Here is a 13,948-nt window from a genome sequence, read left to right on the forward strand (position 1 = left end):
GAAGTTTTAGTCTGTCATTTTGCAAAACTTTTAGGAATTTTGGTTCTCAATGATGTTCAACTTTGTACTTTATTTGGCATTTTAAACTTTTTAGGATTCGAGCATCACTGATGAATCTTTTTTAGACGAAAAGCGTGTCTGGCGTATATACTAAATGTAGTCCTGGTATCTATGATGAGTTTATTTACAACCACTGGGTCGATGCCACTGCTGGTGGAGATTTATTTTCCAGTAGTCATTACTTTTGTGCTGACATGAATTATCATTGATATGGTTTAATATATTTATAAATTAACTGTTTACAAAAATTTTTAATTTTTTAAATACTAAGGTTTTTCTACCTCAGGCATAGATTACCTCAGCGGTATTTGGCAAAACATTTAGGAATTTTGGTCCTCAATGCTCTACAACTTCGTACTTTATTTGGCATTTTAAACTTTTTTGGATTCAAGCATCACTGATGAGTCATTTTTAGACAAAACACGTGTCTGGCGTATATACTAAATTTAGTCCTGGTATCTATGATGAGTTTATTTGTCCAAGACCATACTTTGACCTACAATATATAAAGGTTTACTTTTACAAATTATGACTTGGATGGAGAGTTGTCTCATTGGCACTTATACTACATCTTATATCTATATATAACTACTGGGCATATGTGGTGTAGGGAATGATTGTAATATTAACTTGTAATTTCGACAGGTTTAATCCGACCATGACCTCATTTTCAGGGTTCATTCCCATATGCAATGTTTTTGAGCTTTGGACTGTTTTTAAGTACTATAATCGATTGCATGAATTGGTCAACTATATTTTGCATATGTAATGAATGTAAGGTGTAAATGTCAGTCTGGTAGGTATTTACCCTGACCTCATTTTCATGGTTCATTGGTCAATGTTAAGTTTTTTATATTTCGGTTGTTTTTTACAAGTAGGATAATCAATAGGTCAACTATCTTTGGTTTTATGGAATGACTGTTAGTTGTACATGTCAGTCAGGTAGGTATTATCAGACCTTTACGTCATTTTCATGGTTCATTGGGTAATGTCTAGTTTTTGTGTTCGGTCTATTTTTCAAGTAAAATAAGCAATAGGTCATCTTTATTTGGTGTAAGGAATGAAGGACGGTGTACATGGTTATCAGAAATTTACCTCATGTTCATGGTTCATTGGTCAATGTAAGGTTTTTGTGTTTTGATCTGTTTTTCGAGTACTATAAGCAATATGTCATCTATATTTAGTGTACAGAATGAATGCAAGGTAGACATGTCTGTTAGCCAGTATTATCTGACCTCGACTTTTTCATAGTTCATTGTTTAATGTTAAATTTTTGAATTTTGGTCGTTTTCTGAAAATACTAATAACAATAGGTCATTTATATTTGGTGTATGGAATTATAAGGTGTACATGTCTGGCAGTTATTATCTGACCATGACCTTATTTTCATTGTTCATTAGAGAATAATACATTTTTGTAATTTTGTAAGTTTATCAAAAACTATAAGCATTAGTTCAACTATATTTGGTGTACGGAATGATTGTAAAGTGTACATGTCTGTCTGGCTTGGTTCATCTGACCATGACCTCTTTATCATAAAACATTGATAAAGTTAAGTTTATGTGATACTTGTAGTAAAGCCTTCATGTATTAATAGACTTTCAACATAAATTCAATGTTAAGTAAAACATGTGAGACATTTCAGCATGTGCACACATGTTACTTGATTTGCTTGAGCTTAAACTGAAATATTGATTGAGTTAAGGAGGTAGACCTAGGTTAAGGGAAATAACTCTTAAAATCATCCATACGTTTGTGTCAACCATTTTCAAAAATATATTCTAAGCTTCTAGGTTACAGAGACTATTTTTTTCAATCTGTTTCAGGTAAATGCTTAAAATACATTGATGAACTTGACTATTACAAACGCTTAACTGATTTAAAGAGTTATCTCCCTGAACCAAGGTCTACCCCCTTAAGCCATCTGCAACTGAGTTTTAGTTTGTTCTTATGTTGTGCTGTAACACTACTGTCCCATGAAAGGGAAAGGTTAAGGGCTAACAATTTCTTTAACTCATCCGCCTTCTTTATATGTGCCTGTCCCAAATCAGAAGCCTGTAATTCAGTGGTTGTTGTTTTTTTATGTTTCATATTAGTTTTTCATAAATTGTATTGTACAAATTAGGCAGTCAGTTTTTCAATTGAATCTTTTTTTTTTACTTTTTTTTTTCTGGATCTGTTATAGGTGACTTTAAGGCATCTTTTGTCTGCACAGTGGCAAATTCATAATTGCATTTATCTTCATTATTTGAACTCTACTAGATTGTTTTCCCAATAGCAATAGTACCACATCTTCTTATTTTTATATCAAATAAGATAAAATCAACTTTAACTTACTGCGATTACTATATTTCCTACTCTTAACATTTTAATTTCAAATATTTGAAAATTGAAAAGCTGTTGATAACTGTTGACTGTGGTGTGTAACAAGTTGAATATACCCTCTTTTAGAAGTACCCATATTCAGTTAATAGGAAGTTGATAGGGATGGTTGAAAAAGCATCAAAAACAATCAAATGCTCACAAGAAGCTAGATACAAAATGTCTGAAAGCTCTGAAATGTAGTTCCTGAAAAAAGTGTGACAAAAAAAATTCATGGGGCGAAAGGACAGAAACACAGATGACCATACAGCCAGACGAACTGATGAAGGATGGGAAAAGACATAAACCGATTTATATATATATATATATATATATATATATATATATATATATATAATTAAAATTCCACCATCTAATTGATTCAATATTTATCCATTTGAAACAAATAAATTTACATACATTAAAATGCAAGATTTTAAAAGCATTTTAAAATTAAACTTTTGATGGTAGACAAATATTGTTGTCACAATCGTTAAGTGGTAGAAGTATTATTTACTAACTATTTAATGGAAAAGTTTAAGTGCGATACTCAGAATATATTTGGCAGGAAATTGCAGGAGACAAATTTATTCAAGTGTGGTATATCAAGACTGATGAAAGAGGTCAGAACCAGTTTTAATGCTGTAGTTTCAAAGAAATTGAAATATAATATATCAAAAAATTTTAATTGTCATAAGTGATCATAATTGGACAAAGTATCATATCACATTATAGAGAAACCTCTTCTAATAACTTAAAAAGAATGAAACATTCTGTCCTTTTATTGATTCTGTTAATGAGTATACATGTACATACTTACAACAAATAATAATTTCAATTAATTTCAAAATATTTCATACTGAACAGTAAATTTGTTATATTTGTGAATGGTGAAAACAATTATATAAATATTGAGAGAAGATAACTAGAGGCTCTAAAGAGCCTGTGTCGCTCACCTTTAAAATTTACTATAAAGGAAAAAAAATAACTCCTTAGGGGGTCAATTGACCATTTTGGTCATGTTGACTTATTTTTAGGTCTTGCTTTGCCGTACATTATTGCTGTTTACAGTTTATCTCTATCTATAATAATATTCAAGATAATAACAAAAAACTGCAAAATTTCCTTAAAATTACCAATTCAGGGGCAGCAACCTAACAACGGGTTGTCCGATCCATCTGAAAATTTCAGGGCAGATAGATCTTGACCTAATAAACAATTTAACCACAGTCAGATATGATCTAAATGGTTCAGTTTTTGAGTAATAAGCCAAAAATGCATTTTGCCCCTATATTCTATATTTAGCCGTGGGGCCATCTTGGTTGGTTGACCGGGTCACCGGACACAATTTGTAAACTAGATACCCCAATGCTGATTACGGCCAAGATTAGTTCAATTTGGCCCAGTAGTTTCAGAGGAGAAGATTTTTCTAAAAGATAACTAAGATTTATGAAAAATGGTTAAAAATTGACTATAAAGGGCAATAACTCCTAAAGGGGTCAACTGACCATATCGGTTATGCTGACTTATTTGTAAATCTTACTTTGCTGAACATTTGTGCTGTTTACAGTTTATTTCTATCTATAACAATATTCATGATAATAACCAAAAACAGCAAAATTTCCTTAAAATTACAAATTCAGGGGCAGCAACCTAACAACAGGTTGTCCGCTTCATCTGAAAATTTCAGGGCAGATAGATCTTGACCTAATAAACAATTTTACCTCTTGTCAGATTTGCTCTAAATGTTTTGGTTTTTGAGTTATAAGCCAAAAACTGCATTTTACCCCTATGTTCTATTTTTAGCCATGTCGGCCATCTTGGTTGGTTGGGAGGGTCACCAGACACAATTTGTAAACTAGATACCCTAATAATGATTGTGGCCAAGTTTGGTTAAATTTGGCCCAGTAGTTTCAGAGGAGAAGATTTTTGTAAAAGTTTACAGACGACGGACGATGGATGACGGACGACGACGGATGACGGACACCAAGTGATGTGAAAAGCTCACTTGGCCCTTCGTGCCAGGTGAGCTAAAACTTAACTGAAAGATTGTCTTTTTTTGCAATAACAGGAGTCAAATTATGACTCTTTTTAATTTTTGCAATAATAGGGGTAAAATTATGACTCTTATATACATTATATACCTCTTCCTTAAAAACTAAATAGGTAAGAATTTTAAAATATTTTAATTTCTTGCAACAGTTTCTACTAATATTTAATATTTGTCTGGCAGAAAATTACCTTTTTTTAAAATTATGAAAATTTCATATTATGATATATTATCAACAAAATTTCTTTCTTAAGTACATGTCTGAAATTTTTCTGATACTTTTGTACATGTATATACACTTTTTGATAATGAATATATGTACATGTATATCATAACAGAATATTTTAAATACAATCAAAGGCAAGATTACATAGTATAAATCATTCAGAAGATTGTCATGAAAATTTTATATCTGTGGCGTATTTCAGATATTTTCCTAAATTAGATAATTCCGATACATTCTTTGTTGACAATAATTGAACTTATTTAAAAACAGATGCATTTGTATAATAATACCTTTTTATATACATTTTTCTAATATTGTCATATTGTGTACAATCAACACATATGTAGTACATTATAATTCATTTCAGCATTGTTCATTTCTATTCATATTTAATAATAATAACAATAATAATAATAATAAAAAAAAAAATGCAAACAAATAAATACGTATAGATTTAGATAACAGAAATTATAACAAAGTTTTATTTCATTCATATTTCATGTCTTCAAAATACAAAACAAAACAAACATGGTTACATATCAGGGGCGGATGAAGCCATTTTAAAGAGGCGGGGGGGTCCCAACCCAGGACAAAAGGGGTGTGGGGTGTGTTTCCAACTATATGTCCCCATTCAAATGCATTGATCGACAAAAAAGAGGGGGGGTTTCAACCCACCCGGATCCACCACACATATATATGGCAAAACAAAACTTGTCTTTTTGTTACTCTTTAAGTACCCAAACCTGGAACAATAAATCATAACCTTATAAGACCTTAGATCCCTAGAAGTAGAAAAATATTGACAAATTGGAGTTTCATGTAAAAAATTATGTACATGTACTGTTTATCTTTCCACACACAATGCAGCCTATAGCTACACAATGACTTTAGGAACATACACAGTAACAATAAACAATTCTTGAACACAATCAGGACTCAGGAAGTATATGTTAAATAATCATCCAATAATATCTTTTCAAAATGCACCAATGGACCACAGAACAAAATAAAATATCATAACAAAGATTGCAACTTCCCAAAATTAAATACATATTTTTTTTTTTAAATGGCTGTTTTACTTTGAGACAGGTTTTGTTTTTTAATCTTAAAAGTACCCTGCAAGCCTCACATTATTTTTAACAAACAAGTTTTGTATTAGAACTTAAATATAATGACAAAAAAAACTTTTTTTTTGTCCCATTTATTGATCAAAATATTTTAAAACCAAATCATCAAACCAAACAAATGGCTGAAGGCCACACAGGTGCTCACAGAGGTGGACAAAAATATTGAAATCCCAAAACTTTCAAAGGCAAACTTAAACTTTTGCGAAGATTTTACACTACATGTATTTCAAAATAAAGCCTGAATGAATGGTCCAAGCTGGCTATAATCTTGACTCTGAGTAGTGGTCTGTTGTCCAGCAGATGTCATAGGAACCTGAGTCATAACATTCTGTATGTATGTCTGATGATCTTCTGGAATCAAGGTGACAGGGGTGACTGGACTAGTGGCTGGTAGAGGGCGTGATGTAGAAGTTTTATTGATCTCGTCACTAGCCATGACCAGATGTTCCATTGTGATTGGCACTTGAATTGTCATGCCTTCTAAACCCCCATGACCAAACTGAGCCTGTCTTATTTCTTCTAATGTGAGAGCATGTGCTCCTGAGTCATGAGTAATACCCTGGATCGTATAACCAGAATGATCAATATTTTTGACATACACTGCTTGATCAATGCCTAATTTTGATTGAGTCATTATTAAATTGTTTGGTGGTATTTGAATTTTTCCTCCTTCAGTCAGTATAATCGGTGGTGGTATTTGTTTAACAGGTTTTCTTATCCTTGGTTTTGATGGACGACCTTTGGTCTTTTTCTCTCCATTTGGGTCATGACTTTTATTAAGATGATACTTTAATTTGTCTTTTCTATTCGTACTATAATCACATAGAATACATTTAAAAGGTTTATCACTAAGATGTATTTTTTCGTGTCTCTTAAGATGACTTTTCTCTATAAAACTTTTACCACATTCTACACAAACATAGCTACGTATACCCAGGTGTGTCCGCATGTGACATTTTAACTGACTTCTCTTTGGTGTTGTGTAATTACATTTTGGATGCTCACATTTGAAAACTTCACCTGCAATAAATTAAAATCTTTATCAATACAAAGGACATGCAGTGCAAATGACCTCATATGACTTATTTTTTTTAAATTTAAAATTTGTATAAAAGACTTACATTTCTGTCCATTTTTAGAAGTTTTAAATTACAATGACAATACAATAATGTATAGAAATTCTTAAAATCATTTTCATATTGAATGATTTGGGATTAAAGTCCTTTAGGATGGTAAGTACCGGTATGCTTTATTTTATCACCTTGCACCTTCAGAATTCATCACTTAACTCTGGTTTCTTGTATTTCATACTATAAATTCAATATGCACAATCAACCCCAAAAACTTATTGTCTGATTTAAAATCAAATTATTTTTTTTTGCTTCTTCGTTAGATTACATTTGTAAATGTATATTTAAATTTATTGGTCATTTATGTCTATGATATATATTTACACAGTTTTGACCACTGGATCTCAATTATTGTCACATCAACCTATTATGTCTGTTTGGATTTCTAACCCAATTTTGATAATATAACTAAACATAGTGAACTACATACAACTGTAGTACAAGTGGGAGGTAAAACTAGCTATGAAACCAGTTTTTATGTGTTTGAATTTGCCTAAAGTTTGATATTTTTGTTATACAATGTACTCTTTGTAGTATTTAGCCTTAGAAGCACCTGATCGTTCTTTTAATAAAGAGTGCAGCATTTACACAGTGCTATATCATCAGTGCCTTATTTCATGTATTTACCAGTACTAAATTAAATAATCCAACTCAAATGAGAACCAAAAAGGGACATTTTTTAATTTAACAACTACACAAATGTATAAACATGATAATTTTAGATCATTATTTTTTTGCTATCAATATTGATGTACAGAATAGATGAATCCAGTCAAGGCATGACTAAGTGCAGCCTGTCATTTCTTTTTTTTTTTTTTTTTTTTTTTTACTGCAGAACAATTTTTTTTAATGAATCACCACATTCCATATTTAACATGCATGCATCTTTTTTTTCTTCTTCAGACTTAGATATATGCTTCACATGTAATTATTGTTTTTTTATTTCAGGAATGACTGTAATATTTTTTCTGTCTATGAAGGAATAACATCAGCACACTGAATAACCCTTGTAGTGGGTCATTTAAAGTGTGCACCACATTTTTTATGTTATTTCGAATAGGCAGAAAAAATATTACAGTCATTTCTTATAACATAATTTTTAAATCCATTTTAAACCATAGTAAATCATGAAAAAACATTGATGATGTCACAGTCACATGACAAAATTATGTTTATAGGCTGATAAACAAAACAACGTCCGCCAATCAGAAGACGTGTTACATCCAAAATTAAATCATGTAAATTATTACAGAAAGACCATCACAGATTAAAAAAAATCTGAGCTATAAACACTTACATGACTTACATAGAAATAAATGCCATGAACAAATTTAATAATGAACAAGAATGTGTCCCAAGTACACGGATGCCCCACTCACACTATCATTTTCTATGTTTAGTGGACATTGAAATTGGGGTAAAACTCTTAATTTGGCATTAAAATTAGAAAGATCATATTATAGGGAACATGTGTACTGTTTCAAGTTGATTGGACTTCAACTTTATCAAAAACTACCAACCAAAAGCTTTGACCTGAAGCGGAAGGAACGAACGGACAAACAGACGAATGAATGGACAGATGGATGAACGGACCCACAGACAAGAAAACATAATGCCCTCTACTATCGTAGGTGGGGCATAAAAATAACAAAATTAAACATACCTGTGTGTGTTCTTTTGTGAGCTGTTAAATGTGATTGATATTTAGTTGCAAATCCACAAAAGTCACATAAATATGGCCGAAGGTCATCATGGATTACCAAATGCTGATCAAGTGTGTTCTTCACAGCGAATGACTTTGGACAGTGTGGACACTGAAATGGTCTCTTCCCTGTAAAATAAATCAAACATTTCAAATAACTTATAAGGATAAAAAATTCCTTAGTTATCCAAGAGGACAAAATATTTAACTTGCAGTTCAATTTCTTTTTTTCCTCCCTACATTATCAACAACTCTAGAGGAAAATTTTAGCCCATTGCTCATGTTCCTTTCGCGATATTGATATTTTAAGTAAATTGTGGATCATTTTCATACCAGAGCAGTGAACTAAATATCTGACTTATAAATATATATATATATATGTAATTTACCATTTATGCATTTATTTATGTAATTACATTCATTCACATCTAAAAGAATAGTGAACAAGATGGGAAATACATGTATATAAACTATTAAAAGGACTAGTGGACAAAGGAATATTACCACCCCAAAAAAGGAAAATTACCAATAGGGAAACAAAATGGTCTTTTGTTTAAATTTTGTAACAAGAGCTTCCAGTGAGAAAATGAGATATATCCAAATCTAGATTAGAAGAGGACAAATTTTGTGATTTATATAAGATGTACCTATTCAATTCAGATTTATCAGAACAGAATTCTTTACAATTTAAAGTTGAGCTATAAACTGTAATATATTTTTTGAAATCAACCATGCTAGTTTTCTTTTGAGTAAACCAGGTTTAAACTAACCAATTTTGCTATTTTAATAGCTATCTGCAAATTTTTTATTGCAAGAAAACTTGTATCTTTTTACTACATGTACAATAATCACCTGTATGAGTCTTCTTATGAGCGTACAAATTATTTCTGGTTCTGAATCTGGCATTACAAATCTCACAAGCATATGGACGTTCTTCAAAATGTTTCATTCTGTGAATTAATAATGTTGGGAACTTTTCTGTAGAATAATCACATCCATACACTTCACAATGAAATGGCGGGCCATCAAAGTGTTTTTTCATGTGATCACTGTATGTCCTGTTCGATTTTGTTTCAAATGCATTGCACACAGTGCATTTTAATAGAATATCATTTTCATGATTCCATTTTAAATGTTTTCTTAACCTGCCTTCTATCTTTGTACTATATGAGCAATGAGGACATTCTAATTTGACCATATTGTATATAGGGGTATTCTTTTTCTTCTTGGAAACCTTTTTCCCCCCATTTTTCTCTGTATCACTACCATCTTCCTCCTCCCCCTCCTCCTCAATTTCATGTATATAATCTTCATCTTCCTCTGCATTTTCATCTTCTTCGAATTCATTAAATTCTTCATTGTTCTCCTCATCTTTCTCTAGATCTTCCTCCACATTATCTTTTGTCGAATCTTCTGTATTATTTTCTGACTGACCTTGACTTTCTCCTGAAGGTTGTGGTGATGACCTTGGCTGATATTCAGGTTGAGTATAACTTCTACTAACTATTAATGTATCTTTTGACATAATTTTAATTTTCTTTTTTACTTTTCCTCTTATACTTTTGTTTGGAGTTTTCTCAATTTCTGGTGTCAATATTGTGCTACTTGTTTCTTGTTCAACAGCTTCCCCAGACTGGGAACCAGTTACTTCATTTTCATTGGTTGCTGACTCATTGTAATTTTCTTCATTCTCTTCAGGTTGAAAGCTTTTATCCGATTCATTTATAGGCTTCGCGGTGTGAGATTGTATGTACATGTAAGACATATTGTCTGTGTTTGTCCCTGTGTTCAGCTTTATGTGTCTTGTTGTCGTACCAACTGCAGTAACAGCTATAAAATCATCAACCTCTGGTAAAATCAATCCTGAGGTCACAACTTCTGTAAGCAAATGAGAATAAGTGTGTCTCAATGATGAGAATGTTTCAGTATACGGACCCAAGGAAATCCCAGAACTGAATAATGTTTGCAGCAGAAGGTATAAACTTGATTCATGAGTTGTGAAGAAATTTTCAGTTCGACTGATCTCTAGTAGAAAGTCTGAAGCAACAGATGACCAATCAATGTGTTTTAATAATAAAACCAAGAATTTCTCTCGTGGTTGAACTTCAAAACCTACCCAACTTATCACCAAGAATAATTTCATTTCTGGTTTTAATTTCAACATGCATCCTTTAGAAAGTAAAGCATGAATTTTTCCAGCTTTCATTTGCAAGAACTCACTCTGCTTTACTGCATCTGATAAATTTGACTGTAAAAATCCGACTAGAAATTCTTCAAGTTCATCTAAACTGTATTTTCTTGACAGGAAGTAAGTACTGACAAAGTTCCCCAGATGTAAGTTGCATCGTAAAAATTCTTCACAATAACTTTTCAGTAAGTCTATCTTGAAGCTAACAGCCAAATGTAACAATTGGAGAAAATTTGTTTCTCTTGGAGCAATTGTACCTGTGTACAAAAATTCCAAAAAATCAGCAAATACCTCATAGCTATCATAGTGAACAATCAGCAAGTCTTTGTCAACATAGTCTGTGCTAGTCAAAGCGTCATCAAAATATGGACTCCAAGCAGCAACCAATGACTTGTGAGCAATAAACCGCATGCCTTTAACTTCAATAAACAAATCGCAATACCTCCCTACGTCTCTTAATTGCTTTAATTTTTCAAGTATCATTATCTGTGGTTTTGGACGTTCCTGGTTTGCACTATTTGGACTGTTACTAAAGTTTGTAGAACTAGGAGGAAATCCACTTGATGGAATAACTTCCACATTGTGAGTCAGTGGCACAGGAATGAAGCTGATGTGTTGTTGTGTTGTCATTACTGATGCATTCATCCCAGAGCTGGTATACAGCTGCTGGCTAAGAGATTGGTTGGAGGTGCTGAACGACATCTTGGATCACTAGAGAACTGTTATGGTTTCACCTTTAAAATATAAGAAGGGTACATGTATTTGCAATGTACATATATATACATGTATATGTATGTCACAAAAGAAAAAATAATTTTAACATACATAAAAAATAATGTGTACAATATTATGTTATGTGAATTATCACAAAAACCTGATGCTAAATTTTTGTCAGCAAGGGGGGATAATTCAATTAACTTTCTTTTCAAACTTTGAATTATCTCCCCTTAACATCTTTTTAAAAAAAAATCCTTGCACCAGCTTACAAATGTAAGTAGTTTTATTTACAACCTCTTCCATTTGTTTATTAATTTCTTTTTTGAGTTGACTCAGAAAACATTCCCCATTTTCATCCTCAATTTAATTTCATTGTATTTAGATAAAATTTGTAAAATATTAATTTTCTTTTCAAACTTTGAATTATCTTCTAGTAAATTTGACATATGACAGACAGAAACTTTATTACATAATCTATAAAGCATTTAAATACAAAGAATGAAGAATCCATGTCTTTTTCTTTCTCAAATATTCAATAAAAAGTGTGTTTAAAATATTGGACATGTCCAAGTCTGAAACTGACATGCTTTATAAAACAGAATAAAAAACATTATTTGACCTTGTAGTCAATGTACAGTTACATTACCTACATTGTATAGTATCATTAGTATGACAATAAAATCTCTTCTGAGAATTTAATTTTACAGCTTTTTGTTACATGTGTCAAAGATTTTTTTTTAAAAGTATAGACATACATGTGTACTCTATTTTTTACTCATATTTTCTTAAGACAATAACCATGTTAATAATAAGAAAAAGAGCATTGCCTAACAATGTTGTCTCACGTTCAAGTACAAAAAAAAAATGTAGATGCAACTGCATGAGCATTATATATTTGTGCATGGGTCATGAAGTGAGTAATAACTTCTATTACTTTTTTCCTTGACAATAATTTTATTTCTCCTGATTCCTGCTTAGTTTTTTATCATTTATATTTTCTGTGCAATGTGTTAGAGATTGTTACATCATGTGTTTCCCTTAGAGAGCCCCCCCCCCTTTTTTAGCAGCCTCTAAAAGGACATGAAAAACAGATATGAACAGATTTTTTTTTTAATTTTTGTTTTTGTTTCGCATTTTACTGGGGGCGGGGGGGGGGGGAGGGGGAATTCACAATCAAGTGGGTCTCATTGGGGTCTGAGCATGACACTGGATTGCTGATTTTTTGTTAGTGTGACGCGTGAAAGACAAATTATTGTGCCATGAAAATGGGCAATGAAGTCTAGAGGGACACAGGAAATTACAAAGCAATGAGATTTGCTTACATATATCATGTATATAGTGTAAGCGATATCAGAACCCTCCAATGAGACCCGAAATCAAGTTTTCATTTGGCTTTTCTACAATTGAGTATACATTTGTAGTTCATTGTTCCTTAATGTGTTTTTATGTTTAAATTTCCAATTTGTTATAATTTTTTTTAAAGGAACTGCAGTTTCACTCTTTCAGTGGGTGTCTCATTTTTGTGGATGTCTGATCCTGGATCTCACTTATTATTAAGTGAGAATCGCATATCATTATCTTGCTTCTCTTTCATTGGTGTTGCCAAAATAGCCCGTTAATGTAATTTCCTGTGTCCTGCTGGACTTTGTTTCACATGTTCTCCCTTTATTATGTGACTTTATGTGTCAACGATGCTTAAAAAAAACCATGTCAACCTTAAGTCTCCAATGAGACCCCAACTAGCTGCTACTACTGAGTGCTATCTGAGTGCATCTCATTTGCGATTCACAAAATCTGCAAATTACTGATATCTATTTACTTTTCACATTTCGTTCCAGATCCAACATGTGTAATGACTTTTTATTATATTGACTTTTATTGTATTATTTACAAGACAGATGACGTAGTCAGAATCGTGCCTACAAAACATGCAAAAGTAATCCATTTTTTTTGCAGTCATGACAGTAGAGATCAATTACACAAAAACATGACCTGCAAGATACATCAGATAGCACCAGCCTCTTTAGGCATTGCAACAGAAAGTAGAACCATCTTCAATCTATTTTACTTTTTTAGGCATAATTTGCATATTTTGTGAAATTCTTGTTATCCTTCCTTTCAGCTATAATTTTTTTTTATTTATTTGTTTCCTTATCTAGCATGTCTAGTATTTAACAAACAAGATTTGCTATTATGACATACACATGTATGCAATATGCCAAATAATTCGTTTGTGTATTGGAAATTTTCTTTTGTTATGGTAGGTGTTTTTCAAGTGGACATTCTCCCTGTATATTGAATGAAACTTACATTTAAAACTATTGAAATGATCCCCAGCTTTATCAAAGCCACAGGAAATGACGTCATACATTCATAATCTCGTCGCA

At 31.8% G+C, this 13,948-nt stretch overlaps 2 protein-coding genes across 2 annotated transcripts in view; both read right to left on the reverse strand.

The window, feature by feature from the left end:
* Positions 1-13,948, reverse strand: part of LOC143084830 (uncharacterized) — a 138,752-nt gene that overhangs the window by 31,255 nt on the left and 93,549 nt on the right. The window lies entirely within an intron of this gene.
* On the reverse strand, positions 5,940-13,926 carry LOC143084562 (uncharacterized). The gene is made up of 4 exons (XM_076260826.1): positions 13,872-13,926; positions 9,509-11,578; positions 8,618-8,785; positions 5,940-6,844 (listed from the first exon to the last, which is right to left on the reverse strand). The coding sequence occupies exons 2-4, from the start codon at positions 11,544-11,546 to the stop codon at positions 6,051-6,053; spliced, it is 3,000 nt and encodes a 999-aa protein (XP_076116941.1). The 5' UTR covers positions 11,547-11,578; positions 13,872-13,926; the 3' UTR covers positions 5,940-6,050.

The sequence above is a fragment of the Mytilus galloprovincialis genome, chromosome 1, assembly GCF_965363235.1.
Source record: "Mytilus galloprovincialis chromosome 1, xbMytGall1.hap1.1, whole genome shotgun sequence".
Taxonomy (NCBI): Eukaryota; Metazoa; Mollusca; class Bivalvia; order Mytilida; family Mytilidae; genus Mytilus; species Mytilus galloprovincialis.

Excerpts from the sequence above, each read along its gene's own strand:
- LOC143084562 (XM_076260826.1), bottom strand. The coding sequence starts at position 11,546 with ATGTCGTTCAGCACCTCCAACCAATCTCTTAGCCAGCAGCTGTATACC. Across the intron at positions 8,786-9,508 it reads TCATAAGAAGACTCATACAG|GGAAGAGACCATTTCAGTGT; the intron begins GTGATTATTGTA and ends TTTATTTTACAG. Across the intron at positions 6,845-8,617 it reads TCACAAAAGAACACACACAG|GTGAAGTTTTCAAATGTGAG; the intron begins GTATGTTTAATT and ends AATTTATTGCAG.